The sequence below is a fragment of the Oryzias latipes genome, chromosome 16 (assembly GCF_053564925.1).
Source record: "Oryzias latipes strain Hd-rR chromosome 16, Olatipes_Hd-rR_3.1".
NCBI lineage: Eukaryota > Metazoa > Chordata > Actinopteri > Beloniformes > Adrianichthyidae > Oryzias > Oryzias latipes.
Window position 1 is genome coordinate 36,224,361 of NC_136252.1, and position 27,438 is coordinate 36,251,798.

General features: G+C 46.5%; 1 protein-coding gene across 9 annotated transcripts in view; it reads left to right on the top strand.

Moving 5' to 3' along the window:
• iqgap3 (IQ motif containing GTPase activating protein 3) overlaps positions 1-27,438 on the top strand; it is a 53,768-nt gene that overhangs the window by 7,039 nt on the left and 19,291 nt on the right. Inside the window, exons 9-36 of one of the 9 annotated variants that reach the window (XM_078933716.1) lie at positions 1,744-1,828; positions 1,899-2,062; positions 2,964-3,045; positions 3,118-3,281; positions 3,416-3,576; positions 3,652-3,767; positions 3,918-4,081; positions 4,159-4,249; positions 4,433-4,600; positions 5,808-5,950; positions 6,591-6,761; positions 9,074-9,157; positions 20,392-20,463; positions 20,576-20,645; positions 20,730-20,938; positions 21,023-21,175; positions 21,628-21,791; positions 21,857-22,081; positions 22,157-22,297; positions 23,704-23,788; positions 23,958-24,190; positions 24,267-24,399; positions 24,475-24,589; positions 24,654-24,756; positions 24,830-24,917; positions 24,993-25,205; positions 25,300-25,463; positions 25,676-25,727. In XM_078933716.1, the coding sequence (XP_078789842.1) occupies positions 1,744-1,828; positions 1,899-2,062; positions 2,964-3,045; positions 3,118-3,281; positions 3,416-3,576; positions 3,652-3,767; positions 3,918-4,081; positions 4,159-4,249; positions 4,433-4,600; positions 5,808-5,950; positions 6,591-6,761; positions 9,074-9,157; positions 20,392-20,463; positions 20,576-20,645; positions 20,730-20,938; positions 21,023-21,175; positions 21,628-21,791; positions 21,857-22,081; positions 22,157-22,297; positions 23,704-23,788; positions 23,958-24,190; positions 24,267-24,399; positions 24,475-24,589; positions 24,654-24,756; positions 24,830-24,917; positions 24,993-25,205; positions 25,300-25,463; positions 25,676-25,712 (3,798 nt within the window). In that variant the 3' untranslated portion in view covers positions 25,713-25,727. Of the gene's footprint in view, positions 1-1,743; positions 1,829-1,898; positions 2,063-2,963; positions 3,046-3,117; positions 3,282-3,415; positions 3,577-3,651; positions 3,768-3,917; positions 4,082-4,158; positions 4,250-4,432; positions 4,601-5,807; positions 5,951-6,590; positions 6,762-9,073; positions 9,158-20,391; positions 20,464-20,575; positions 20,646-20,729; positions 20,939-21,022; positions 21,176-21,627; positions 21,792-21,856; positions 22,082-22,156; positions 22,298-23,703; positions 23,789-23,957; positions 24,191-24,266; positions 24,400-24,474; positions 24,590-24,653; positions 24,757-24,829; positions 24,918-24,992; positions 25,206-25,299; positions 25,464-25,675; positions 25,728-27,438 lie in introns of those variants that run through there. The other 8 variants (XM_023964056.2, XM_023964058.2, XM_023964057.2 and 5 more) reach the window with 8 other exon arrangements.

Below are 27,438 nucleotides of genomic sequence, written 5' to 3' on the forward strand. Positions count from 1 at the left end.
CTGTGTGTGTGCCTGTCTCACCTGTGTGTGTGCCTGTCTCACCTGTGTGTGTGCGTGTCTCACCTGTGTGTGTGCGTGTCTCACCTGTGTGCGTGTCTCACCTGTGTGTGTGCGTGTCTCACCTGTGTGTGTGCGTGTCTCACCTGTGTGTGTGCGTGTCTCACCTGTGTGTGTGCCTGTCTCACCTGTGTGTGTGCCTGTCTCACCTGTGTGTGTGCGTGTCTCACCTGTGTGTGTGCGTGTCTCACCTGTGTGTGTGCGTGTCTCACCTGTGTGCGTGTCTCACCTGTGTGTGTGCGTGTCTCACCTGTGTGTGTGCGTGTCTCACCTGTGTGTGTGCCTGTCTCACCTGTGTGTGTGCCTGTCTCACCTGTGTGTGTGCGTGTTTCACCTGTGTGTGTGCGTGTCTCACCTGTGTGTGTGCGTGTCTCACCTGTGTGTGTGCGTGTCTCACCTGTGTGTGTGCGTGTGTCCCACCTGTGTGCGTGTGTCTCACCTGTGTGCGTGTGTCTCACCTGTGTGCGTGTCTCACCTGTGTGTGTGTCTCACCTGTGTGTGTGTGTGTCTCACCTGTGTGTGCGTGTGTCCCACCTGTGTTCGTGTCCCACCTGTGTTCGTGTCCCACCTGTGTGCGTGTGTCTCACCTGTGTGCGTGTGTCTCACCTGTGTGCGTGTCTCACCTGTGTGCGTGTCTCACCTGTGTGTGCGTGTGTCCCACCTGTGTGTGTGCGTGTCTCACCTGTGTGCGTGTCTCACCTGTGTGTGTGTGTCTCACCTGTGTGTGTGTGTCTCACCTGTGTGTGCGTGTGTCCCACCTGTGTGTGCGTGTGTCCCACCTGTGTGCGTGTGTCCCACCTGTGTTCGTGTCCCACCTGTGTTCGTGTCCCACCTGTGTGTGTGTCTCACCTGTGTGTGTGTGTGTCTCACCTGTGTGTGCGTGTGTCCCACCTGTGTTCGTGTCCCACCTGTGTGCGTGTCTCACCTGTGTTCGTGTCTCACCTGTGTGTGCGTGTGTCCCACCTGTGTGCGTGTCTCACCTGTGTGCGTGTCACCTGTGTGTGCGTGTGTCCCACGTGTGTGCGTGTGTCCCACTTGTGTGCGTGTGTCTCACCTGTGTGCGTGTCTCACCTGTGTGCGTGTCTCACCTGTGTGTGTGCGTGTCCCACCTGTGTGTGTGCGTGTCTCACCTGTGTGCGTGTCTCACCTGTGTGTGTGTGTGTCTCACCTGTGTGTGTGTGTGTCTCACCTGTGTGTGCGTGTCTCACCTGTGTGTGCGTGTGTCCCACCTGTGTTCGTGTCCCACCTGTGTTCGTGTCTCACCTGTGTGTGTGCGTGTCCCACCTGTGTGTGTGCGTGTCTCACCTGTGTGCGTGTCTCACCTGTGTGTGTGCGTGTCCCACCTGTGTGTGTGCGTGTCTCACCTGTGTGCGTGTCTCACCTGTGTGTGTGTGTGTCCCACCTGTGTGCGTGTCTCACCTGTGTGCGTGTCTCACCTGTGTGTGCGTGTCTCACCTGTGTGTGTGCGTGTCCCACCTGTGTGTGTGTGTGTCTCACCTGTGTGTGCGTGTGTCCCACCTGTGTTCGTGTCTCACCTGTGTGCGTGTCTCACCTGTGTGCGTGTCTCACCTGTGTGTGCGTGTCTCACCTGTGTGCGTGTGTCCCACCTGTGTGCGTGTGTCCCACCTGTGTGCGTGTGTCTCACCTGTGTGCGTGTCTCACCTGTGTGCGTGTCTCACCTATCAGCAGCGAGGAACATCAGAGGACAGAGACTTGTATGAGGAGTACCTGACTCGGATGGAGATCCAGGATCAAATTCAAACTGTCAATGGTGAGAAACTCCAATCCCTGTAGCTCCGCCCCCAATCATAGTCAGCTGACTGTTGGTGTTGTGGTTGCAGTTCGGATGGCGCTGGAACAGGTGGATGCAGCTCTGGACGCCGCCGATGAGCGGGTTTTGCTCTCTTCACTGCAGCTGCCATGTTTGGGCCTTAGTGGCCTCCGGACCCTAAACGGGCCTTGGTACCTGGATCAGCTGTTGGAGGAACGCCAGCAGAAGGTTCTGGTACATCACAGCTTCCTCAGACCCGCCAGGATTTCTAAATGTTCAACATTACAACTTGTTACCATCACTGCAGATTTGACCAATCGCTCTCATTAAGCTCCCAACGGTCTCTGCCAATCATGTTTAGGAGCTCAGACATGAACCAATCCAACTGCTTAGCGTTCTCCCTGCTTTGTGCCAACATGGCTGACAAATCCTCTGTTGTTCAGCAGCAGTCCCACTTTTGGATTTTAATTCACTACATCTCCCAAGGTTCCATCTGCACCTCTTGCTGTGCTGCTTTAACAGTCATTGAACACAACAGAACCATTCGGCCCGTGACGACGGTGCAGATGTTCTTCCTGAACGTGAAGATAACGCGGTGGGAACATACGACTGGGAAGAATCCAGCCTGGTTGGCAGAAATTCTGGATGAAAGTGGAGCGGAACCGTTTTGTTCTGATTCTGATTGAAAGTCGACGATCAACCCAACATTAGCCGTCCAACAAAAATGGCAGCAGCATCAGATCTATCCAGCCGTCCGGTTCTGATCCAGATTCCTGCTCAGACCAGAACATCAAAGACGTTCATGGTTCTGTTGGTCTGCAGGTGGATGATCAGAAAGGGGCGGAGCAGGGAGACTGTGGCCCCGCCCATTTCAGTTTCTATGTCACAACTGACTGCTTTTTTAAGTAGTATTTTTTTCATCTGCTCCTGACTCACAATGATTTGAATAAAGACAAACTCAGAAATGCAGTTTAAATTCTAATTTTCTTAATAAATGACCTCCATCACAAAAGGGTCATAAGAACACTGAGTTTCATCAGAGCGGGTCTTTAAAGGGCGTTTTATCAGAGTTTCATCTATAAACTTTGGTGATGATCTTAAGGTCTCCTGACCTGACCTTTGACCTCTGCTTCAGGACTCTGAGGATCCTCTGGAAGTTGCTGAGCTGCAGGATTCGATCTTTGCAGCAAACCTGAAAGCTCAGGAGGACAGAGATGGTGAGTGTTCTGCCGCTCTGTGAGGTCCAGGTTTCCTGTGGACTTCTCTGCATGGACCTGTGTGCGTTTCAGTATGTGAGGCGTTGCAGCGCGTCAATGCGGCGCTGCGTGGCAGCGACTCGCGTCACACCGTCAGCTGCCTGATGGACAGCCACCTGCAGCTGCCAGAGGTGTTCCCATCTGCTGCTGATCTGTACCACAGAGAGCTCCAGCATCTGCAGAAACGGACTGCACAGGTACACACCGCTCCCACCCCGTGAAGACGGGCCCCACCAAGGCCGACCTCCTGAAGGCCGACCTTCATGGAGGTCAATCTCCTGAAGGTGCACACACAGACCCTTTCATGCTGGGGTCTTCTCGTGTCTCCTAGGGGGGGCTAAAGCAGGAGGAGCTGTTTGTGGCAGTGGACATGCTGTCGGCGGTGGCGCTCATCAACAACGCGCTGAAGGCGGGACATCAGCAGCAGTTCAACGCCGCTGTGCTCAGTCTGTCCGCAGGACTCTCTGATGTGGACCCCGACCTGTTGCACAGGTGTGACGCTGAATACCTGCTGCTGTGTCGGACTTCCTTTGTGGCTTTGATGTGGATGATTTCACTGCCGTTCAGGTACTGTCTGCACCTGACGGAGGTGAAGCAGAGGGCGGGGCACGATCTGCTGACCTGGAATCAGCTGCAAGAGGGAATCACCGACGTCAACAAGGCAGTGAAAGATGAACACCAGCGTATGTGAAAACACACACTAGCATCACAACAATGATGAGCACAGCAGTAACACAACCTGACATCTGAACACAGCTGCAGACTGAAGTGACAAAAACAACACTCCACTAAACACAGTAACCCCCCCGCTCTCCCCCTCATGGCTACTTCAGAGCTGCAGGCCGTTGGCTGCATCAACCAAGCTGTGCTGAGAGCAGACCCCCAGCAGCTGCTGTCTGCTCTTCTGCTGCCCTGCTGTGGACTTGAGGGGGTGGTTCCCTCAAACCGGGGTAGATACCTGACTCTGCTGAGCCGGAGGAGACGGCACAAAGCCCAGGTGAGCTCACATCTACTCTGCACACTCCACCCCGGTAACGGCGTCGTGTGTAGAGGTCACCTGTTCCGTCCACGCAGATGAGCGGAGACCCGGAGGCGGAGCTGTGGTTAGCGGACATCAGAGCTGCAGTGGACCAGGCCAACCAACAGAGCCAGAAAGCTCTGAAACGTAAGCTGGACAACAGGTTTTCAATGGACTGCTGTCGTCGTTTGACATAAATACTAGAAAAACATGAGGAGAAATGAGCTGTGCAGCAGTGTCATGAAGAAAACTGGCTGTGACATCACAGCTGGATCTCCCAAAGGCAGAGGAGTTTGATCCAGCTGCTGTACACTTCACACTGTCCTGCAGTTTGCCTGGCGGCGGCGGCGGCGAACCAGGCAGTGAAGGAAAACCGGATCAAACAGACCCTCCATGTTCTGGCTTTACCTGAGCTGCACCTGCAGGAGCTTTTGTCTGACTGTGCAGAAGAATACCAGAGACAGCTGAGAGCCCTGCTGGAGTCCAGGACGCGCTCAGGTAACCCACAGCTGACATCACCTGTGATAGTCACACGCTCAGGTAACCCACAGCTGACATCACCTGTGATAGTCACACACTCAGGTAACCCACAGCTGACATCACCTGTGATAGTCACACACTCAGGTAACCCACAGCTGACATCACCTGTGATAGTCACACACTCAGGTAACCCACAGCTGACATCACCTGTGATAGTCACACACTCAGGTAACCCACAGCTGACATCACCTGTGATAGTCACACACTCAGGTAACCCACAGCTGACATCACCTGTGATAGTCACACACTCAGGTAACCCACAGCTGACATCACCTGTGATAGTCACACACTCAGGTAACCCACAGCTGACATCACCTGTGATAGTCACACACTCAGGTAACCCACAGCTGACATCACCTGTGATAGTCACACACTCAGGTAACCCACAGCTGACATCACCTGTGATAGTCACACACTCAGGTAACCCACAGCTGACATCACCTGTGATAGTCACACACTCAGGTAACCCACAGCTGACATCACCTGTGATAGTCACACACTCAGGTAACCCACAGCTGACATCACCTGTGATAGTCACACACTCAGGTAACCCACAGCTGACATCACCTGTGATAGTCACACGCTCAGGTAACCCACAGCTGACATCACCTGTGATAGTCACACACTCAGGTAACCCACAGCTGACATCACCTGTGATAGTCACACACTCAGGTAACCCACAGCTGACATCACCTGTGATAGTCACACACTCAGGTAACCCACAGCTGACATCACCTGTGATAGTCACACACTCAGGTAACCCACAGCTGACATCACCTGTGATAGTCACACACTCAGGTAACCCACAGCTGACATCACCTGTGATAGTCACACGCTCAGGTAACCCAAACTCGGGTAACACATACAATAAAGGTCCAAGCACTCTTAGGTCAGAACTATGTTGTTCTAACAGACATACTGCAGTAACTACATGCATGTTACTGGAACACACTATCCAGTAACACTGAGGTATCCTGTTGAGGTTACACACCTGTTGAGGTTACACACCTGTTGAGGAAACACACCTGTTGAGGAAACACACCTGTTGAGGAAACACACCTGTGAGTGTCTTACTTGAGGACACTACAGGTGTTTATTCATGGTTTCATCATATAGTATTGGACCAGGTGTGATATCTAACCTAAAGTTTCTTTTGTCTTTTCAGGAGACAACAGGAGTCCGTGGGTCCAAATGCAACTTCAGGATGGCTCCGCCTACTATTTTCACTTGAAGAACTTAAAGGGAAGCTGGGAAGCGCCTGACAATTTCATCCACAACAGTGTGTTCATAAACCAGCAGGAGATACAGGTGCAGAGAGGGTCCTGGGCGCACACTACTGACTGTACAAGAGAACTGGATCGAGTGGCTCCTCCCCCTTGGCGTTCCAGACAGGAAGTGGCTCCAAGAAGCCAAAGTTCTGTAGACTTTTTTAGAGAAATAAACAGCGGTTCCTCGGTCTATTGGTCAGAGGAACCGTTCTGGATCTTTCTTTTTTTGAACATTTTCTTGATAATCATCGTTTTCCTCTGTAGTTCAAATTATTTAAGTTATAAACTGACCAATCAGATGCCTCCCTAAAAGCTGGCCACAACCTGGATAAGTAGAAATCTTTGATTGGCAGATTTTCTGTAGCCCACTTTCAAGTAGAGGGTGTGGCCTTCCAACAAGCTCACTCCTGATTGGGGGCAGTAGTCGCCATAGAAACGATGACTCGGGCCGAGTCGGACCAATCACCACTTACTTGCGTTGTCGGGGTCCGTATCATGAAAAAATGGCGACTGCATTGACTTCATTTGGCTGGAGCTGGAGGTGTAAGGCGTTTTCTATAAGGGGGGGCCCCGCTCTCCGTCCAGTTCTCTCATACAGGTGAAGGTCAGCGCCTTTGTTCGGCCGTGAACAAGAAGGTTGTTTTGGTTCTCTTGTCATGTAAAGCGTCTGCCCCCCCCAGGATGTGGTGAGCGGGGTTTCCGCGGCGCACACTCGCAGCATCCTGTGGCGGAGCAGAGAGGCGCTCATTGTTGGGCTGCAAGCGCGATGTCGGGGTTTCCTGGTCAGACGGCAGCGGCAGGCGCGCTGCCGTTACCTGCAGAGTCACTCCCCTGCTGCTGTCGTCATACAGGTGGGTCGGGACACGGATCCCTCACCAGTGGCAGCATGCAAAGGTGGCAATGTTTTTTTATTTGGAGGAAGAAGAACAATGTGTTTTTTAAGAAAAGCAGATTTCTGTTGCCCCACACTGAATGTGCATTTATTTAAAAAAACATTTTAATCGTTCATTAAAAAGGTCAAACCTAAAAAATCACCTTTACGTCATTTTATATGAAAAGTTGAACTGAAAAGCAAAAGTTAACCCGCTGAGGTTAGTTTGGAGACTTTCTGTCATTTTGTTCTCACTAATATTTGATCTTAATTTCTATTTTCTCCAAAGTCTGAATAGAGGTCTTCATCATCATCGTCATCATCATCATCATCATCGCAGACAGAAAGCAGAGCAGTCAGACTGAACTTTTGTAGAATCACTTTAGAATTGGATCCAACAGATCACCAGGGGCCTCATTTCTAAAGGTTGCGTACGCACAAAAGAAGGCGTACGCCACTCTCTACGCAATAGTTGAGATTTATAAAAAGCAAACTTGAGGGGAAAATGTGCGGTCCTTCACGCTCTGACCCAGGCGTACGCACAAAAACGGGTGAAATGAGAAACGGCGACACCGTCGGCAGATGGAAGAAACACGTGAAAGTGAAAATGACAATACTGCCTCTCAGAAATAACATGAAGACTTCACAAAGCAAGTCTGACAATTAACAGCTACACAAACACCCGTTTGATCGATCAGCAGTGAAACAAACAAAAAAGATCAAACGAAAATTACAACAGAAATTCAAATGAACACATATTTGCAGAAAGAAAAGTGAAATATGTTCTGCAATATTGGCATGTTGTGCAATTCATCCTCATAAATAATATAGTTAACAGAACGAAATAATGTACAAAACTGATATTCTCCTCAATGTGTCCATCTGGAGGAGCAGATAGAGGTGCAGACAGACAGACAGACAGATGGATAGATAGAGAGAGATGCATTAATTGTCCACTGGGGAAAGTTGTTTTCATAGTAAAACATTTCTTCATTAGCTACAGAATTATGGTATTCATGCATATTCCTTTAGTTTGTTTTATTTTTGATAAAACAATGTATGGCGTATGTCTCAACCATTCAGAAAGCAACAAGAAATTACATTTGCTGATCAATTTCCCATTTCCAGGTGGATTATTACCGACATCTGTAGCTTGTCAGATGTAATTAAATGGAGGGAAATAAAATGCCCCATCACAATGCGTAATGACGCACAACGGCTGATCTTAGAAGATGTGGCAAATGGAAGAATTCGGAGTGAACGCATCTTTAGACAGCAAGGAGACTTGTTGAGTGGCTTATGAGCCGGTTCCGACTTCCTCCAGCCGTCCTGTTGGACCTCTGCGGGCTTTTGGGCCCGGCGTTACAGAGGAGCACTCGGAGGAACCACGCGTGTCACCCGGTGCATGCATCTGGCGCTCCGCCCCCCCCCCTCTGATGGAGCGCTGTAGCCTCACCGGTCCGAGGTTGTGAGGCTGCAGCATTTACGGCGTCTGCCACCGTCTGCCGCTCACGTGCCTTTTTGGCATTAGTAATGCCCACACTGTGCCCTCCAAACAACACTTTTCTCCTCTTTTCCACCTCGCCAACGATAACTTCTACTTCACATTGAGTGAAGTTACGTTTTTTTGATTTCCTCTCTGTGTTGCCATGGTTTCACAATCAATGAATATTCATTTGTGGGCGTTTCACGGACTATTTATGGGCAACTATGGGCGTGTCATGAAGCCGCAAAAGCTGCGCTGCATTTAGAATTGGTTGTGATTTATTAAGGGAAAGATGCGTAGGATGTGTGTGCGCACGGTTTATAAATCCCAATATTTCTGTGCGTACGCACGTCCTATGTTTCATCCGTACGCCACTTCTGACGCAAATCCTACGCAAAGTTTTAGAAATGAGGCCCCAGGTTTTCTAGCTGACAGAGTGGCTTTAAAAAACTCTCTTTAAATCTGAAAGAGGGTAGATTTCACCCACAGAACCTGAAAGCCACATTGATTATTTCACCGCTGTTTTTGTTGGGATCCCGTTCTCACCGTGTTGGCATCGTCATCTCAGGAAAGTTGAAGCAGTGGCAGCACATTTGTTTTGACCGGGACCGTCTGCGCCGTCCGCTGATGAGTTCGTGTTTGTCAAGAACTTAAAGTTCAACCGGACATGACCAAAGCCTGTTAACCTGAAACAACTTCACCGTAGACTGAATCTGAAGGGTTTATTTTGGATCCAGAGCCTTCCGTCGGCATTTCTAATCAAAATTACTCCCGCTGACTCGTCCCCATTCTTGATCCTGTTTCAGGCCAACTGGAGGAGGTTCGTCCAGCAAAGGGCGTACCGGCGGCGGCTGCAGTTGCTCTACATGAACTGGAGGGCAGTGGTGAAGGTAGCTACCACAGCGGAACGCTTTTCACCTAGACAGCTGTCAGAAGCCTGAAGCACAGCAATTACGGTCTTTTGCAGTCCGTCTGCGGTCGTTTAAGTGTTTGGTTGTTGGTTCTCCTGTCGTTTAGGTTTTTGGTAGTCTGATCTGCAGTCAGTTAGCTTTTTGGTAGTGTGATCTGTAGTTGTTTAGGTTTTTGGTAGTCGGTTCTGCAGTCGTTTAGGTTTTTGATAGTTGGTTCTGTAGTCATTTAGGTTTTTGGTAGTTGGTTCTGCAGTTGTTTAGGTTTTTGATAGTTGGTTCTGTAGTCATTTAGGTTTTTGATAGTTGGTTCTGTAGTCATTTAGGTTTTTGATAGTTGGTTCTGTACTCGTTTAGGTTTTTGGTAGTCTGATCTGTAGTCGTATAGGTTTTTGGTAGTCGGTTCTGCAGTCGTTTAGGTTTTTGATAGTTGGTTCTGTACTCGTTTAGGTTTTTGATAGTTGGTTCTGTAGTCGATTAGGTTTTTGGTAGTTGGTTCTGCTGTCGTATAGGTTTTTGGTAGTCTGATTTGCAGTCGTTTAGGTTTTTGGTAGTCGGTTCTGCAGTCGTTTAGGTTTTTGATAGTTGGTTCTGTACTCGTTTAGGTTTTTGATAGTTGGTTCTGTAGTCGATTAGGTTTTTGGTAGTTGGTTCTGCTGTCGTATAGGTTTTTGGTAGTCTGATTTGCAGTCGTTTAGGTTTTTGGTAGTCGGTTCTGCAGTCGTTTAGGTTTTTGATAGTTGGTTCTGTACTCGTTTAGGTTTTTGATAGTTGGTTCTGTAGTCGATTAGGTTTTTGGTAGTTGGTTCTGCTGTCGTATAGGTTTTTGGTAGTCTGATTTGCAGTCGTTTAGGTTTTTGGTAGTCGGTTCTGCAGTCGTTTAGGTTTTTGATAGTTGGTTCTGTACTCGTTTAGGTTTTTGATAGTTGGTTCTGTAGTCGATTAGGTTTTTGGTAGTTGGTTCTGCTGTCGTATAGGTTTTTGGTAGTCTGATCTGTAGTCATTTAGGTTTTTGGTAGTTGGTTCTGCAGCTGTTTAGGTTTTTGGTAGTCTGATCTGTAGTCATTTAGGTTTTTGGTAGTTGGTTCTGCAGCTGTTTAGGTTTTTGGTAGTTGGTTCTGCAGCTGTTTAGGTTTTTGGTAGTTGGTTCTGCTGTTCTTTAGGCTTTTGGTAGTCTGATCTGCTGTCGTTTAGGTTTTTTGAGTAGTTGGTTCTGCTGTTTAGGTTTTTGGTAGTCTGATCTGTAGTCATTTAGGTTTTTGATAGTTGGTTCTGTAGTCGATTAGGTTTTTGGTAGTCTGATTTGCAGTCGTTTAGGTTTTTGGTAGTTGGTTCTGCGGTTCTTTAGGCTTTTGGTAGTTGGTTCTGCAGTCATTTCGGTTTTTGGTAGTCTGATCTGTAGTCATTTCGGTTTTTGGTAGTTTGTTTTGCAGTCATTTAGGTTTTTTGTAGTCTGATCTGTAGTCATTTCGGTTTTTGGTTGTCTGATCTGTAGTCATTTCGGTTTTTGGTTGTCTGATCTGCAGTTGTTTAGGTTTTTGGTAGTTGGTTCTGCAGTTGTTTAGGTTTTTGGTAGTTGGTTCTGCAGTCATTTAGGTTTTTTGTAGTCTGATGTAATCTATCACAGCTGGCTTCTACATTAGGATAGATCTTTGCTAGTTTAGCTTTGGAATAGTGGATGCGATGTACAACTTTAAATTGTATTAAGTTTAAGTTTGCACAGGAGGAGCTGCCATTTACTTTCAGTAAAGCATCATTCCATATGTCGTCCTCCAAAGCCAGTTCCTCCCCCAACTCATTCACCCAATCTGTCCTGAGTTTTACAAGATTTGTGTTTTTTAAGGAAGTTATCTGAGCATATATCCTTGAGATAAATCTTCTAAGATGTACTGGAGTTTCTAGAAGTGCTTCTATACCTGAGCATAATGGCAAATATGGAAAGTCTGGGGTATGACGCTGAAGGAAGTGGCGAATTTGGAAGTAACGGAATAGGCTAGACCGGGGGAGATTAAACTTAATTGAAAGATCATCAAAACTAGCAAAAACAGAGTTTATGTACATGTCTTTGAACAAATGAATACCTTGCTGTTTCCAGAGAATGAAACCAGAATCCAGTCTAGCATGGGGAAACAAGTGAGTCATATTTATGGGACTCAAATGCAGGAGATCCCCACAGTCAAAGTTCCGTCTGAACTGAAACCATATTTTAAGAGTATTTATGACGACTGGGTTATCGGTATATTTAAGGGCAGAGATAGACAAGTCAGAGGTGACCAGAGCATGGAGGGAAGTTGAGAAGCATGATGCAGCTTCAAGAGTCCACACTCGGACTGTGGAGCCAGTGTAAGATATTCTTTACATTTGAAGCCCAGTAATAGTACTGAAAGTTGGGAAAGGCTAAACCGCCTTGATTTTTAGACCTCTGTAGCAATTCAAGCCGTATCCTAGGTTTCCTTCCATCCCACAGAAATGAGACAAAAATCTTATCAAGAGATTTAAAAAATATTTTGGGGATGTAGAGGGGGATGCACTGAAAAAGGTAAAGAAATTTGGGGAGTACAGTCATTTTAACACAATTAACCTTTCCTGTCAGGGATAGTTGAAGAGTCCTCCACTTCTTTAGGTCTAATTTGGTCTTTTCTAATAAATGACAGAAGTTTTTTTGATGGAGATGTTGCATATCTCTTGTAATAGTGATTCCCAAGTACTTAAAGCCATTTGTGGACATTTGAAATGGCAAGGCGCCATTTTGTATTTGGAGAGCCAGATCATTAACAGGATAACATTCACTTTTACTTAAGTTCAATTTGTACCCAGAGAAAGCCCCAAATTTCCTCAAAGCATAAATTATGTGAGGGACGTTTAGAATGGGGTCTGACAAATATAACAATAAATCATCTGCATACAAAGATACTCTATGCTCCTTACCGCCCCTGTGAATTCCACTGATTGATGGTAAAGTTTTAAGTGTGATAGATAAGAGCTCTATAGCTAAAGCGAATAGTAGTGGGCTGAGAGGACAACCCTGGCGAGTACCTCGTGACAACTGAAAATATTGTGACCGCTTGCTATTACTAATTATGGAGGCTTTGGGTGATTTATACAAAAGCTTGATCCAGGAGATGAAGTTGGGACCATAACCAAATTTCTTTAAACATGCAAATAGATATCTCCACTCCACCCTATCAGAGGCTTTCTCTGCATCAAGTGCAATTACCACTTCTGCCTCTGCTACAGAGGCAGGAGAGTAAATTATGTTAAAAAGTCGGCGTACATTTTTGAATAAGTGGCGCCCCGGCATAAAACCAGTTTGATCATCAGAGATCACATCCTGTATTGTGGATTCTAAACGAAGAGAGAGGGCTTTAGCTAAGATCTTTGCATCACAGTTAAGGAGAGAGATGGGTCGGTACGAGCCACAGTCTTTACCATCTTTACCTGGTTTAAGGAGAAGGGTAATTGATGCTTCAGTTAATGTCTGGGGGAGGGAGCCACGGGAGAGAGAGTCATTAAACATATCAAGTAGTATTGGGGATAGTCTGTTTGAGAATTTTTTATAAAACTCTATAGGGTACCCGTCTGGGCCCGGAGCCTTACCATTTTGCATTGAGTGTATTGCATTAGTGATTTCTTTATGGTCCAGTGGAAGCTCAGCATTGGTCCTGTGTATTTCTGTTACTAAGGGGGATTCTAAGTTATTTAAAAACATTTCCATCTCCGAGAAATCTTCTGTCATTTCTGACATATACAGGTCGGAGTAAAAGGAAGTAAACGCTTCGTTAATTTCTGCTGGGTCAATAGTCAGTGTGCCATCTTTTTTTGTTATTTGGGGAATAAGTTGAGCAGCTGAACGACACTTCAGTTGGTGTGCTAAGAAACGTCCAGCTTTGTCGCCATGTTCATAGAGATATCCCCGTGATTTTAACAGAAGCTGTTCTGTTTTTTCAGTTGCTATCAAATTATATTTTGTTTGGAGGTGTAGTCTCTTTTTATAGAGTTCAGGGGAGGGAGAGGCAGAATACTGAGCATCCACTTTAGATATAGATTTGATAAGCTCTTCTTGTGTGGTCCTTTTCATTTTCTTTATTTTAGCTGAATACGAGATAATTTCGCCTCTGATAACAGCCTTTAATGTTTCCCAGAGGATAGAAGGGGAGATGTCATCTTTTTGGTTAGTTTCTATGAAGTCGTCTATTCTTTGGGATATCATTTTGCAAAAGCTATCCTCAGCCAAGAGGTTTCTGTCAAACTTCCAGGGGGGCCGTTCTGATTTATAGTAAGGAAACACAAGATCCAGTAGTACAGGGGCGTGGTCAGATTCAATTATAGATGAGTATTCAACTTTTGAAACAATGGGATAAGATTCTGGTCAATGTAAAAATAGTCTATTCGACTATATGAGTGATGTACAGAGGAAAAGAAAGAATATGATTTACTTTGTGGATACAAAACACGGTCAACACATCCTATCTCGTTCATAAAATTTGATAAGATTTTGGCTTTTTTGGAAAGGTTTGTTGATTTAGGATTTGAACGATCAAGTGTTGGATTTATTACACAGTTCAAGTCTCCACCAAAAATTAACTGGTGTGAGTTTAGGTCAGGAATCAATGACATTATCTTACTCATAAATTTTTCATCATCCCAATTCGGGGCGTAGATGTTTACCAAGACCACAGGCTTATGATACAGGAGCCCAGACACGATCACAAACCGCCCTTGAGGGTCTGGAATAATGGTGGTTTCAGCAAACTGGATTTTTTTATGAATTAGTATGACTGTTCCGCAGGTTTTAGAATTAAGATTAGAATGAAATATATTACCAACCCAGCTTTTTTTAAGTCTAACTTGGTCTTTAACCAGTAGGTGAGTTTCCTGCAGGAAGGCAATATCACATTTCAAATGTTTAAGGTGATTAAATATCCTAGCTCGTTTAACAGGTCCATTTAAACCTTTTACATTCCAAGTGATGAAACGTACGGCAGCTCCTCCTGCATCAGCACTGTTCACCATATAAAAAATAAGGGAGAAAAAGACCCAGAAGTGACAGCCAGGGTGCACAGCTTATTGATTACTTTATCAAAGAAAAAACGCAGTCCATGCTGCAGAAGAGTGATGACGTCCCCTTCCCCACCCTTAAACAAAACCCTGTTTAAACCTAACCTAAGAACTAAGCCTATACCTGTCCTTCTCAATGAGGCAAGCTGCAGGCTAAACACTATTTTTCCTACGAACTTCTGGTAGCACATTTCCTTATGTTATGCATAGGGCTCCCAGCTCTTTGAAATAGAACATAAGCACTAAAGTTCAGACAATCATTAGCAAATAACTGATGTGTTAACTAATCAGTTAAAGGAGGGGGGGAAAAAACAACAAGAAAATAATAATAATAAAATAAAAATTAAAAAGACAAAGTTAAGATACAAAATTGTAAACTACTAAACATATCTTGGCATCTGTTTAAACGTCAGATCCTGAGGCTGAATATGTTTAAAAATTTTCAAAAAAAAAATTGAAAACTTAAGAACGAAAAATCAAATATTATAATAATGGTAAAAGAAAACACACGCATGCACATGAATAAACTAAGGGACCCCACGCACGACGGTGGTTACGTCAGATAGTGGTTTTTGGCTTAAGATTTATAGCATAAATACTCACACCTGAAGTCCAGTGTCAACATGCTCAAATTTCTGGTCATAAAATTTCTGCGCTTCGTCAGGCGAGTCGAAAGTCAGTACGTTATTGTCGAACATCACTCGCAGCCGGGCCGGGTAGAGCAGGTGGAATTTGATGTTCTTCTGGTACAGCGCTCGTTTGACGCCGTTAAACGCAGCTCTCTTCTTAGCCAGCGCCGCGCTGACATCCTGGTAAACTCTGATGGTGGCACCTTGGTATTTCAGCTCATGACTCCGGGCCCAGCGTAGCGCAGCTTCTTTTTGCTGGAACCTAGAAAAGCAGACCAGGAACGTGCGAGGAGATCAGGGCTCCAGACTAACTTTTTTCACTAGGAGCACAGTGGCCCCTAACTGAAAATTTTAGGGGCACAACCAGAAAATTTAGGGGCGCATCCCGTAAATCAACATGCTAACCAAATCCACTAATTTCCACTGTATTACTAATAAATACTTTAATAATAGATGCAGAAATTACAATGTGCTGTTTCAAATTCAGTGTCACATTTTATTCTGCACTTTTGAAGATGCAACAACAAGGTAAACTGACAGCAGCATCGCTGTCATGACAGTACAAATAGTAAACAAAACGGATGGAAATTTATCTTTGTGACACCAAATAGGTGCAGCCAAGATGCACAATAAGCGTGTTTGAGATCACCGAGGTGAACTCAACGCTGCGCAGATCACCTGGTGTGTGACATATATTTTTGTTTTTGCTCCAACATCAACTGTCAATCATCACAAAAATATTGCGAGAAAGGGGTGGAAGCAAGGGGCAAACCTACCCGGACACAGCTGGAAACTGAACTGACTGAAAGCTGCCCTACAGACTACAAAACAATGCATTATGGGACATGTGTCCTGATGGTTTTTGTAGTGGAGTGATTAATTAAAATAATTTAAAATACCAATTCATTAAAAAAAGGCTACATTCATCACAAAACATTAAAATAATCATAAAATATATAATAACACAGATCATACTAAGGGGGAGAAGAATATTAAAACTAAATTGAATGTTACAGCTCACAGCCCCCCCCCCCCCCCCCCCCCTTCTGGTCTCGCCAACGATCCAGGCTAGATCGTTGCATTTTCCCCACGTACTTTCAGTGAGTCTAAAACCAGTGTTGTTTTTGCTCGAGCGTGTTTAAAGTTCAAGCCCCGTTAGCTGTCACGCACGTAGGTGTGGGACATTTATTCTCCTCAGCTGACCATCTCCCGCGGAACCGTCTGATGCGCCGCCGTAACCGTCACCAAAACCTAAACCTTCCACCGGGTCTGTGCGGCCCAGAGAAAAGTTCAGCACGGACTGCATGTATGTAGAAAATTACGATCGAATAGATACGTTCTAAAAAGGAAAGTAAGGAAGTCCTTAATGTGGTCCGGGGAGGGGGCTGTCAGGTTTCCTGCTTTCAAGCCTGGTCAGTGTCACGCCCCCAAGAGTCATATACCCCACTGTGATTGGTTGGTCAGCTCCGTGCACGACAAAGAAAAAGTGTCATTCATACAAACTGGCGGGCTGCAGTAACATTAAACTTTCATATTAAGGCGGGGACCGCAAAATATCATCTTGGGGGCCGCAAATAGCCCGCGGGCCGAGAGCTTGAGACCCCTGCTGTACACTCTGGCACTGGTACACTAGCCGCAGGTCAGAAGAACGAATCAATAGTTCGCTTGCTCATAGCTCAGACGCACATGATGAGGTTGTGATATTTGTCTCCGTTTCATTCCCACAGATGTTTACGCGCACTCGATTATCTCGATTATCCCCTCCACGCATTTAGCCACTTACAGTGACTTTCCCTATTCTTCTCACACGCATTGGCCGCCTCACAGACAGGCATCACGCGAGTGTGTGCTGGCGTTTCATGAGTATTTCATTGATCATTGACGTGCCCCTTCCACGTTTGATGTATAAAAAAATACGTAGGGTGGGGGAGGCAAATTTACTGGTCGCACATGTGCGACTGGATGTAAAATTCAGTCGCACACTCTCAAATTTTGGTCGCAAAATGCGACCAATTGGTCGCAGTCTGGAGCCCTGGAGGAGATGATCTTTGGCCGGGTTTGGAGGTCGGGGTCCGGTGTGCTCTCTCAAGCTCAGGCGGCGCGGGGAAAACTTCTGGTCCCATCAGCTGGATCAGCACATCCGACATGAACTTCACGGGGTCTTTGCCGTTTTCGCTGCCTTCTGGGATGTTCAGAATGCGGAGATTAGATCACCGTGAGCGGTTTTCCAGGTCTTCACATCGATCCAAAAGCTCCTGGTTGTGATTCTGGAGCATTCTGATGGCAGACTCCGCAACTGTGAGCCGCTCAAAGTTATCGCCGGCAACCCCCTCCACGGAGGTAAGACGGCTCTGGAAGGAGTTGAGAGTTGTCTGTAGCGAATCCAGAGAGGATTATATTGGTTTGATGGCCATTTCAATGTCCTCCTTCAGTGAGGTTCTCTGTTTTGCGAACTCAGCCGCTAGTTGGTCCATAATGTCTGCACCAGCTGCAACGGGCGGCGGGGTGGTCTCAGACGCTCCTGTGGTGCTCGGAGAGTTGCTAGCTGTGAAAGATGCTAACTTAGCCGCTGCGCGCGTGGCCGGGGTTTGCACGCTGTTGGCCGATTTGGCAGATTTAGAGCTGTTCATTCTTACCAAGAGAGCTTGATACGACCACAACTAAATATATACCAAAGTTTACGCAGTGTAATGTATTAAAAGAGGGGTTAAGAAAAAATGAGCCGGGAGCCTCTTCCTATGCGTCCTCTCCTTACATGTCACAACCGGAAGTCCAGTCGTTTAGGTTTTTGATAGATGGTTCTGTAGTCATTTAGGTTTTTGATAGTTGGTTCTGTAGTCGATTAGGTTTTTGGTAGTTGGTTCTGCTGTCGTATAGGTTTTTGTAGTCTGATTTGCAGTCGTTTAGGTTTTTGGTAAGTGGTTCTGCTGTCGTTTAGGTTTTTGGTAGTCTGATCTATAGTCATTTAGGTTTTTGGTAGTTGGTTCTGTAGTCGATTAGGTTTTTGGTAGGTGGTTCTGCTGTCGTATAGGTTTTTGTAGTCTGATTTGCAGTCGTTTAGGTTTTTGGTAAGTGGTTCTGCTGTCGTTTAGGTTTTTGGTAGTCTGATCTATAGTCATTTAGGTTTTTGGTAGTTGGTTCTGCAGTTGTTTAGGTTTTTGGTAGTTGGTTCTGTAGTCATTTAGGTTTTTGATAGTTGGTTCTGTAGTCGATTAGGTTTTTGGTAGTTGGTTCTGCTGTCGTATAGGTTTTTGTAGTCTGATTTGCAGTCGTTTAGGTTTTTGGTAAGTGGTTCTGCTGTCGTTTAGGTTTTTGGTAGTCTGATCTGTAGTCATTTAGGTTTTTGGTAGTCTGATCTGTAGTCATTTAGGTTTTTGGTAGTTGGTTCTGCAGTTGTTTAGGTTTTTGGTAGTTGGTTCTGTAGTCATTTAGGTTTTTGATAGTTGGTTCTGTAGTCGATTAGGTTTTTGGTAGTTAGTTCTGTAGTCATTTAGGTTTTTGATAGTTGGTTCTGTAGTCGATTAGGTTTTTGGTAGTTGGTTCTGCTGTCGTATAGGTTTTTGTAGTCTGATTTGCAGTCGTTTAGGTTTTTGGTAGTCTGATCTGCTGTCATTTAGGTTTTTGGTAGTTGGTTCTGCTGTCGTTTAGGTTTTTGGTAGTTGGTTCTGCTGTCGTATAGGTTTTTGTAGTCTGATTTGCAGTCGTTTAGGTTTTTGGTAGTCTGATCTGCTGTCATTTAGGTTTTTGGTAGTCTGATCTGCTGTCATTTAGGTTTTTGGTAGTTGGTTCTGTAGTCATTTAGGTTTTTGATAGTTGGTTCTGCTGTCGTTTAGGTTTTTGGTAGTCTGATCTGCAGTCATTTAGGTTTTTGGTAGTCTGATCTGCTGTCATTTAGGTTTTTGGTAGTCTGATCTGCAGTCGTTTAGGCTTTTGAGTAGTTGGTTCTGTAGTCGATTAGGTTTTTGGTAGTCTGATCTGTAGTCATTTAGGTTTTTGATAGTTGGTTCTGTAGTCGATTAGGTTTTTGGTAGTCTGATTTGCAGTCGTTTAGGTTTTTGTTAGTTGGTTCTGCAGTCATTTAGGTTTTTGGTAGTCTGATCTGTAGTCATTTCGGTTTTTGGTAGTCTGATCTGTAGTCATTTAGGTTTTTAGTAGTTGGTTCTGCAGTCATTTAGGTTTTTTGTAGTCTGATCTGTAGTCATTTAGGTTTTTGGTAGTTTGTTCTGCAGTTGTTTAGGTTTTTGGTAGTTGGTTATGCAGTCATTTAGGTTTTTGGTAGTCTGATCTGATGTCGTTTAGGTTTTTTGAGTAGTTGGTTATGCAGTCATTTAGGTTTTTGGTAGTCTGATCTGATGTCGTTTAGGTTTTTTGAGTAGTTGGTTCTGCTGTCTTTTTGGTTTTTGGTAGGCTGATTTGCAGTCTTTTAGGTTTTTGGTAAGTGGTTCTGCTGTCGTTTAGGTTTTTGGTAGTCTGATCTATAGTCATTTAGGTTTTTGGTAGTTGGTTCTGCAGTTGTTTAGGTTTTTGGTAGTTGGTTCTGTAGTCATTTAGGTTTTTGATAGTTGGTTCTGTAGTCGATTAGGTTTTTGGTAGTTAGTTCTGTAGTCATTTAGGTTTTTGATAGTTGGTTCTGTAGTCGATTAGGTTTTTGGTAGTTGGTTCTGCTGTCGTATAGGTTTTTGTAGTCTGATTTGCAGTCGTTTAGGTTTTTGGTAGTCTGATCTGCTGTCATTTAGGTTTTTGGTAGTTGGTTCTGCTGTCGTTTAGGTTTTTGGTAGTTGGTTCTGCTGTCGTATAGGTTTTTGTAGTCTGATTTGCAGTCGTTTAGGTTTTTGGTAGTCTGATCTGCTGTCATTTAGGTTTTTGGTAGTCTGATCTGCTGTCATTTAGGTTTTTGGTAGTTGGTTCTGTAGTCATTTAGGTTTTTGATAGTTGGTTCTGCTGTCGTTTAGGTTTTTGGTTGTCTGATCTGCTGTCATTTAGGTTTTTGATAGTTGGTTCTGTAGTCGATTAGGTTTTTGGTAGTCTGATTTGCAGTCGTTTAGGTTTTTGTTAGTTGGTTCTGCAGTCATTTAGGTTTTTGGTAGTCTGATCTGTAGTCATTTCGGTTTTTGGTAGTCTGATCTGTAGTCATTTAGGTTTTTAGTAGTTGGTTCTGCAGTCATTTAGGTTTTTTGTAGTCTGATCTGTAGTCATTTAGGTTTTTGGTAGATTGTTCTGCAGTTGTTTAGGTTTTTGGTAGTTGGTTATGCAGTCATTTAGGTTTTTGGTAGTCTGATCTGATGTCGTTTAGGTTTTTTGAGTAGTTGGTTATGCAGTCATTTAGGTTTTTGGTAGTCTGATCTGATGTCGTTTAGGTTTTTTGAGTAGTTGGTTCTGCTGTCTTTTTGGTTTTTGGTAGGCTGATTTGCAGTCTTTTAGGTTTTTGGTAGTTGGTTCTGCAGTCATTTAGGTTTTGCCTAAGAATGGCCTTTCTCTCAGTCTTACTGCTTTTGCCTCCTCACATGTTGTGACTTTTTCTGTAAAAAGATCCAGTCCCTGGTGAGGATGTGGTTGATGAGGAGAAGATATCGAGACCGACTGCGGTTCTTCAGATGCCATGTAAGTCTCATTTCAGTGGACCGATCCGAGTGGCTCTGCTGGTTGAACCATGAAACAGCTGAAGCAGACGTCCAATCAGAGAGCCGTCTGTGTGTGTCGGACTCGTTGATAGGTTGGCGCAGTCGTCAAGATCCAGGCGTTCTTCAGAGCTAACAGAGCGCGACACGAATACAGGATGCTGGGTACGTTCACGCCTGCTTCTGATTGGTCCGTGAGACACTTTATTGCAGCAGACATGAAGACGCCTCTCCTTTCTCCTCTTTCAGTTCATTCCACCACGCCCCCCTTGTCAGTGGTCAGGAAGTTCCTTCACCTGCTTGACATGAGTGACGGAGACATCCGGGAGGAGGCGGAGCTTCTGCGTCTCACTGAGGAGGTGGCGAGGACCATTCGCTTTAACCGACAGCTGGAGGGTGACCTGGACCTGATGGACCTGAAGATCGGTCTGCTTGTGCGGAACAGAGCCACACTGCAGGTGAGAGTGGTCACCTGGATGTTAGGACCAATGTAACCTGGAAGATCACCTGAGGCCCCGCCCTTCCATTGTCCCTGTGAACAGGAAGTGGTTTCTCACTGCAAGAAGCTTACCAGGAAGACCAAAGAGCAACTGTCGGACATGATGGATGTGGAGAAGAGCAAAGGCTTAAAGGCTCTGAGCAGGAAGAGGAGGGAAAGGCTGGAGGCCTACCAGCACCTGTTCTACCTGCTGCAGGTGAGTTTTTGTCCAGTCTTTATTGGCAGATGAACATGGACATTTCTTCGTCAGTGTGTCTTTTTCATGTGTTCCTTTGTTTTTGAACCAAATTCCTTCAGTTTTTCTTCAACCTCTTTCCTTTGGTTAAGATGAAGGTCATTTTTCTATCCCATAATTCTAGTTCTTTCTCCGTCTGAGGGTGTGGTCAAGGTGTGCTCTGCTTCCTTTGTTTCTTTCATATCTGCAGTAGGTGCTGTCCTACTCGGTTAGGGTCAAGGGACATTATTTCTTGGGGAGAGAGCCAGGTGGGACAGTTCCTGGGTTGGGGGTCAGTTCCTGAGTCAAGGGGAAGTTCACAGGTTGAGGGTCAGGTGGGACAGTTCCTGGGTTGTGGACCCCCTGCAGCCTACTATGCGCAGGAAGACGTCCGTGTTGGTCTGCAGGTGAGTTTTGTGGCGTGTCCGTTTCAGACGCAGCCTCTGTACCTGGCTCAGCTGATCTTCCTGATGCCTCAGAGTCGCTCCAACTCCTTCATGGAGATGTTGGTGTTTAGTCTGTTCAACTATGGCTCCGACCGCAGAGACGGCTTCCTGCTGCTGCAGCTGTTCACTGCAGCTCTGCGATATGAGATCAGGTAACCTGCTGGCAGTGATCACCTGAGGAAGGTCGGCGTTCTCTAACTAAGGCGTTTCTTTACAGCCTGAAGGTCACACAGCCTCAGGACATTGTCACTGGGAACCCCACCGTCATCAAGATGATGGTGAACTTTTACCGCCATGCTCACGGTCAGAACCCCCTCCGGGAGGTGCTGGGTCCGGCTCTACAGGACCTGCTGCTGGACAGAACCCTCAGCATCAGAACTGACCCAGTGGAGGTTTACAAGTCCTGGATCAACCAGACGGAGACCAAGACTGGACTAAAGAGGTTAGAGCACCCTCACCTGGGACACGGGTAACAAAGGTTTGACGGTCGTAACGGTTCACCTGTGTGTCTGAGCAGCTCTTTACCGTACGAGGTTTCTTCTGGAGACGCTCTGTCGCACCCGGAGGTCCAGAGGAGGATCGACATCGCCGTCATTAACCTGAAGAACCTGACTGACCGAGTCCTCAAAGCCATCACCTCCAACCTCCACAAAGTTCCGTAGGTCTTCACCTGTTCTGGAGTTTGGGTCTCAGAGGCTCGGTTCCCCTCAGACCTGTGGTCCGCACACATCGCAGAACCATCCCATAATAATAACGCTTCATATGCGGCTCTGAACTGATTTAAATCCCTTGAGGAATTTGTTCTACAGCGTTCCAAACTAGGGTTGGGCGATGTCCCCTAAATTGGCCGTTGACGATGTTTGCTGTCAACCATCGGGATGGACGATGATATCGTCGTGGGGGGGGGGCTATTTTTAGTTTTTCTGTCTTAGATAATTGCTATTCGTTATTTTACTTTATTACTTTATTTATTTTATTTCCCAACTAATGACTCATCCGCGATGATCCAGTATAAACTGAGGGAAGTGACTTTAACAAAAAAAGTAACAAACAAAATAGAAAAGAAGTAGTCTGCTCCCGCACTTCACTAGTGAAGTGGACCGGCGGAGCGCGGACTTACAGCTTTGTGTTTGAGGGGAAGGGGGGAGGGGGGGGGTGCTTTGTTACATGAGCGCTATGTGTGGGAGATTTAAGACTGCGATCCGTCCCGCAGCTCTGGGGGAACTAGCTACCGAACTCAGAACCGGGTCTAAAAGTGTGTGTCTCGGAGCAGAGCTCGGATCGTCAGCACACACAGCGGCGGTGTGAGGCAGAAATGTGGCTCAGTCCTTAGAAACCGTTCAAAAAATCACGTGGATTTGTGTTTCCAGTCGTGTGCCGACGAAATAAAGGCTGATGTTATTCCCAAATGTTTGCGTGCAGCCAGGATGCAGCGCCACCCAAAGCTAATGTTGTTAGCCCGTGTTAGCATACTGCTAATCCTGGCTTCGTTCAATTCAAACGATGAGCGAACAGGTGTTTCATAATAACCGTAACATTATTAAAAGCACGTTTAGAAGATCATCTCGTATTTTACCGAGCTGACATGTCAATGTATATAGCCGCTCGGCGCTGTTTAACATTGTTTTGTATTGAATTGTTACATTCAATAAAGTTTGAAAAAAAAAGCCACTCGGCGGAAGTTATATCCTCTTCCGGTTTGTCAAACCCTACTGCGCATGTGCGAATGATTTATTCCGACTGAAAGTGTGACCTTAGTGAACGTTTGTTATATTCTGAAAACGTTTTTCTGGGCCCATGTACACGGTTGGATTCTAATCCGACCATTGATCCCATCAAGATATTTTGGGCATGTAACCGCGGATTATGGTGTCGACTCGCAACGTGGCGGGGGCGTGGCATCACGCACAACCCTATTCCAAACCCTAATCTGATAATCGCTGCAGAAACTGTGAAGATAATCTGAGCCATAATCTGGACTGAACCGGATTAAAACGATGGATGTTTTCATGACATCGGCTTTGGGTCAGGGTTCCTCAGGTGATGCCTCTTCTTCTTCTGCAGCTACGGGCTGCGGTTCTCCGCTAAAACACTCCGGGACGCCCTGAAAACCAAGTTTCCTGAAGCTGGAGAGGACGAGCTCTACAAGGTAAACCCCTCTGTTCCCATCACCCCCTCCGGTTCTGACAGGGGAACCCTGACAGCTCTGCCGGGTCAGGTTTCCCCCGATCCCTGCAGAACCTCCTCAGTGTGGAGTTGGAAGCAGCTGCTGATCAGTCAGAACCTGCAGAGCATCTCATGGTGGCCTTGTCCCTCAGATTGTGGGGAACCTGGTGTATTACCGCTACATGAACCCGGCCATTGTGGCTCCAGACGGTTTCGATGTTCTGGAGCGCTCCACCGGCTCCGCCCTGCTGCCGGAGCAGCGCCACGTCCTGGGCTCTGTCGCTCGGATGCTGCAGCAAGTTGCTGCCAACAAGCACTTCCATGGAGACGGGTACCACATCCGGGCCCTGAACCAGTACATCAGCCAGACTCACGCCAAGTTCTGGTGAGCTCGCATGCAGGTGAAGAAGGGAAGAGCGAGTCTGCAGGTGGACCTGATGGTCCGGATGGTTCCTTTCCAGGAGCTTCCTGCAGGCGGTCTGTGACGTTCCTGAACTGGAGCAGCACTTCAGCATGGACGAGTACTCTGAGCTGCTGATCCTCAACCGGCCCGTCATCTACATCTCTGTCAGCGAGCTGCTCAACACGCACCAGGTGAGAACCGAGCCGGACCGGGAGCCGGACCTGGACCCCGCCGTTTCCTCCTGACCTGCAGCCGTCTCTCTGCAGCTGCTGTTGGACCACCAGGACGCTTTGTGTCCGGACCCGTCAGACCCGCTGAAACTCATTCTAAAGGACCTCGGAGCGGTTCCCTCTCTGGAGGACCTCGCTGGTTCTGCGGCAGGTAGGTCTTGGTTCTTGGACTGTGGCTCCACCTGTGGCAGGTGTTACATGTTTGTTCTCATCAGAGGCAGAGCTGAGTAAGACGGAGGTTTCTCTAACCCTGACCAACAAGTTTGACATCTTCAGTGACGCCAAGGAGGAAAAAGACGCCAAAGGACTTCTGCTCAGGTAGCTCCGCCTACAGCCTCACCTGTTTGTTAGCCACACCCACTAGCTGAGGTGTTTTTGTTTTTTATTTCAGCACCAAGCAGCTGATTGTTGATGTCATCAGGACGCAGTCAGGAGACTCTCTCAGTGACATCCTGAGGACACAGACCTCACCTGCCCAGGTGATGTACCTGTAACCACCTACAGGCCTCCGCTCCCACCTTGCGTCTAACGAGACCCCTCCCCCTTTGCCACAGGAAGCCCGTCATGATTGGTTGCTGCAGCGTAGAGCCCGGCAGGACGCGCAAACGCCGGAGAAGATGAAGAGGAACCAGTCGCTGGTCGCCAACAGCAACCTGAGCCTGGAAGAGAAGAAGAGGAAGATCCTGCGGAGTCTTCGCTGTCTGGAGACACTTGGGGTCTTGACGCCACCGCAGACCGAGAGCCAGATTCTCCAGCAGATCGCCAAGGTCAGAGCTTTCTTTCTGATCCTCCCTGTGGCTCTTTGGAGTGGGCGGGGCTGTTCAGTGACCTGCCAGCTGTGTAAATGTTTTTTCCTTTCAGGACATCCGACAGCAACGTTTGCGCCGGCAGCGGCGAGGGGCGGAGCTACAGAAGCTGCGTCAGACCCTAAGCTGCCTGCAGGAGAAAAGCAACTTTCACAGCGAGCAGGTGGACTACTACAGACATTACATCACTTCCTGTCTGGACAACCTGACCCCCCAAAGGTAGGATGTGGCCCCCAGCTTCTCTCCAGGTCCTAAACTGACCCGATTCTGGACAGAAGGTCTGGTTCCTGTCAGAAATCGACCAAAGCAGAACCACAACTAAGACAAGGTTCCTGAGTGATATCAAAGATAGGATAGGATAAAGTGGAATGGAATGTACAAGAAAATGTAAACGGGTCAACCAATCACAGAGCAGCAATTATATAGTCAGTTAAATCAACCAATAGGGTTCAATTCTATCAACGTTGACAGTTTTGGATAAATTACATTCATTTTCCGTCGGTTTACTTCAGACCTGGAGCGGGTCCGCTTCATATGTTCCGGACCGAGTCCTGAACTTTGCGTCTGCTCTGTATTCAGACTGTGGTCGGATTTCTTATTCCTTGTTTGAACCAAAGCTTGTAAACAAAACCACGTGACTAAAGGATCTGGGTGTCATCCTTGACAGTACATTATCATTTCAATCCCACATCAACAGCATTACTCGGTCAGCCTACTTTCATCTACGCAATATTAATCGACTCCGCCCCTCCCTTACCATCCACTCCGCCTCCATATTAGTTCATAGTCTGGTCACTTCTGGTCTCGACTATTGTAATGCTCTTCTCTTTGGTCTTCCCAACAAAACTCTAAATAAGCTTCAATTGGTCCAGAATTCAGCTGCCCGCATCATCACCAGAACTCCCTCCTTCCATCACATCACTCCCGTTCTCCAGCAGCTGCACTGGCTTCCAGTAGCCTTTAGGATTAAGTTCAAGCTCCTTCTCTACACTTTCAAAGCCCCCCATAGCCTGGCTCCCTCCTATCTCTCTAATCTCCTCCATGTTAACACTCCCTCTCGCTCTCTTCGGTCTTCTTCCTCCCTTCAGCTCTCTGTCCCTCCGGCCCGTATGGTCACCATGGGGAGCCGTGCCTTCAGTCGCTCTGCTCCCCAACTCTGGAACTCTCTCCCCCCAGACCTCCGTAACACTGACTCCTTTCCGATCTTTAAATCCAGACTCAAAACCTTTCTGTTCAAGCTTGCATTTCCGGAACACAATTTCTCATCTTCTGTCAGCTGATTTTACTGATGAATCCAATTTATCTATTGTTTTTAACATGTTGTGATTTTATTGTGTTTTACCTCTAACTTTGTACGGTGACCTTAGGTGTTTTGAAAGGCGCTTTTAAATAAAATGTATTATTATTATTATTAAAGGTCTCTTCACTCATTGGTCAGGGATAACGAGGGCGGGGCAGAGTAACTACAGGCAGAAATGATGGACGTCCTGCTCTTTGCAGCCGTTTCACTGATTCAAACCTTATATTTCGCTGAAACACTTTACCCGCCGTTTTGGTTTGGTTTGGCGTGCTGCGGGGGGGTTACTGTGGAAAAGATGACTAAGAAAGTACTGATGATCGTTTCTGACGTATGGATTGTCGGTGAAACGGTGTGGAGGGATGTGGATCTCGTTAAAACCACTTTTAACGAGTCTGCATTCATTTCAGAGAGGTGCTGGGTCTCATCGTTGTGGTTTGTTGTCATTGTTTTAAGAGAATTCTCTTGAGGGACTACAAAGTAGCTTTTAGGATGACGTCACCGCAGCGCCGGGCGAAAAACGCGTAAGAAGCATTTTCACATGTTAAAATCAACGTTCTAACAAACGACAGTTGGACCCGCGGGTCATTGGTTCCCACATTCCTACTGTGTTTACGTCGTTACGGAGGCCGTTTGGTCCAGTTGTTCCGCTCCGAGGACGGATTGCATCCAGACTGAGGACCGAAACTGCGATTGAAAACGAACCAAGACCACCTCCAAAGATGGGTCCAAGAGCGGTTCCTGGTCCCAGACCAGGGTCCAGTTGGGTGTATTCAGACTGAATATTTGTTCTAGATTACCAGGGGAAACTTTGCACAGTATGCAAGAACATGTGGTCCGACTGGGCTGTAGGGAGCGCTGTTTTTGGGGGTCTACTAAAAGCCCAGGGTCACCAGC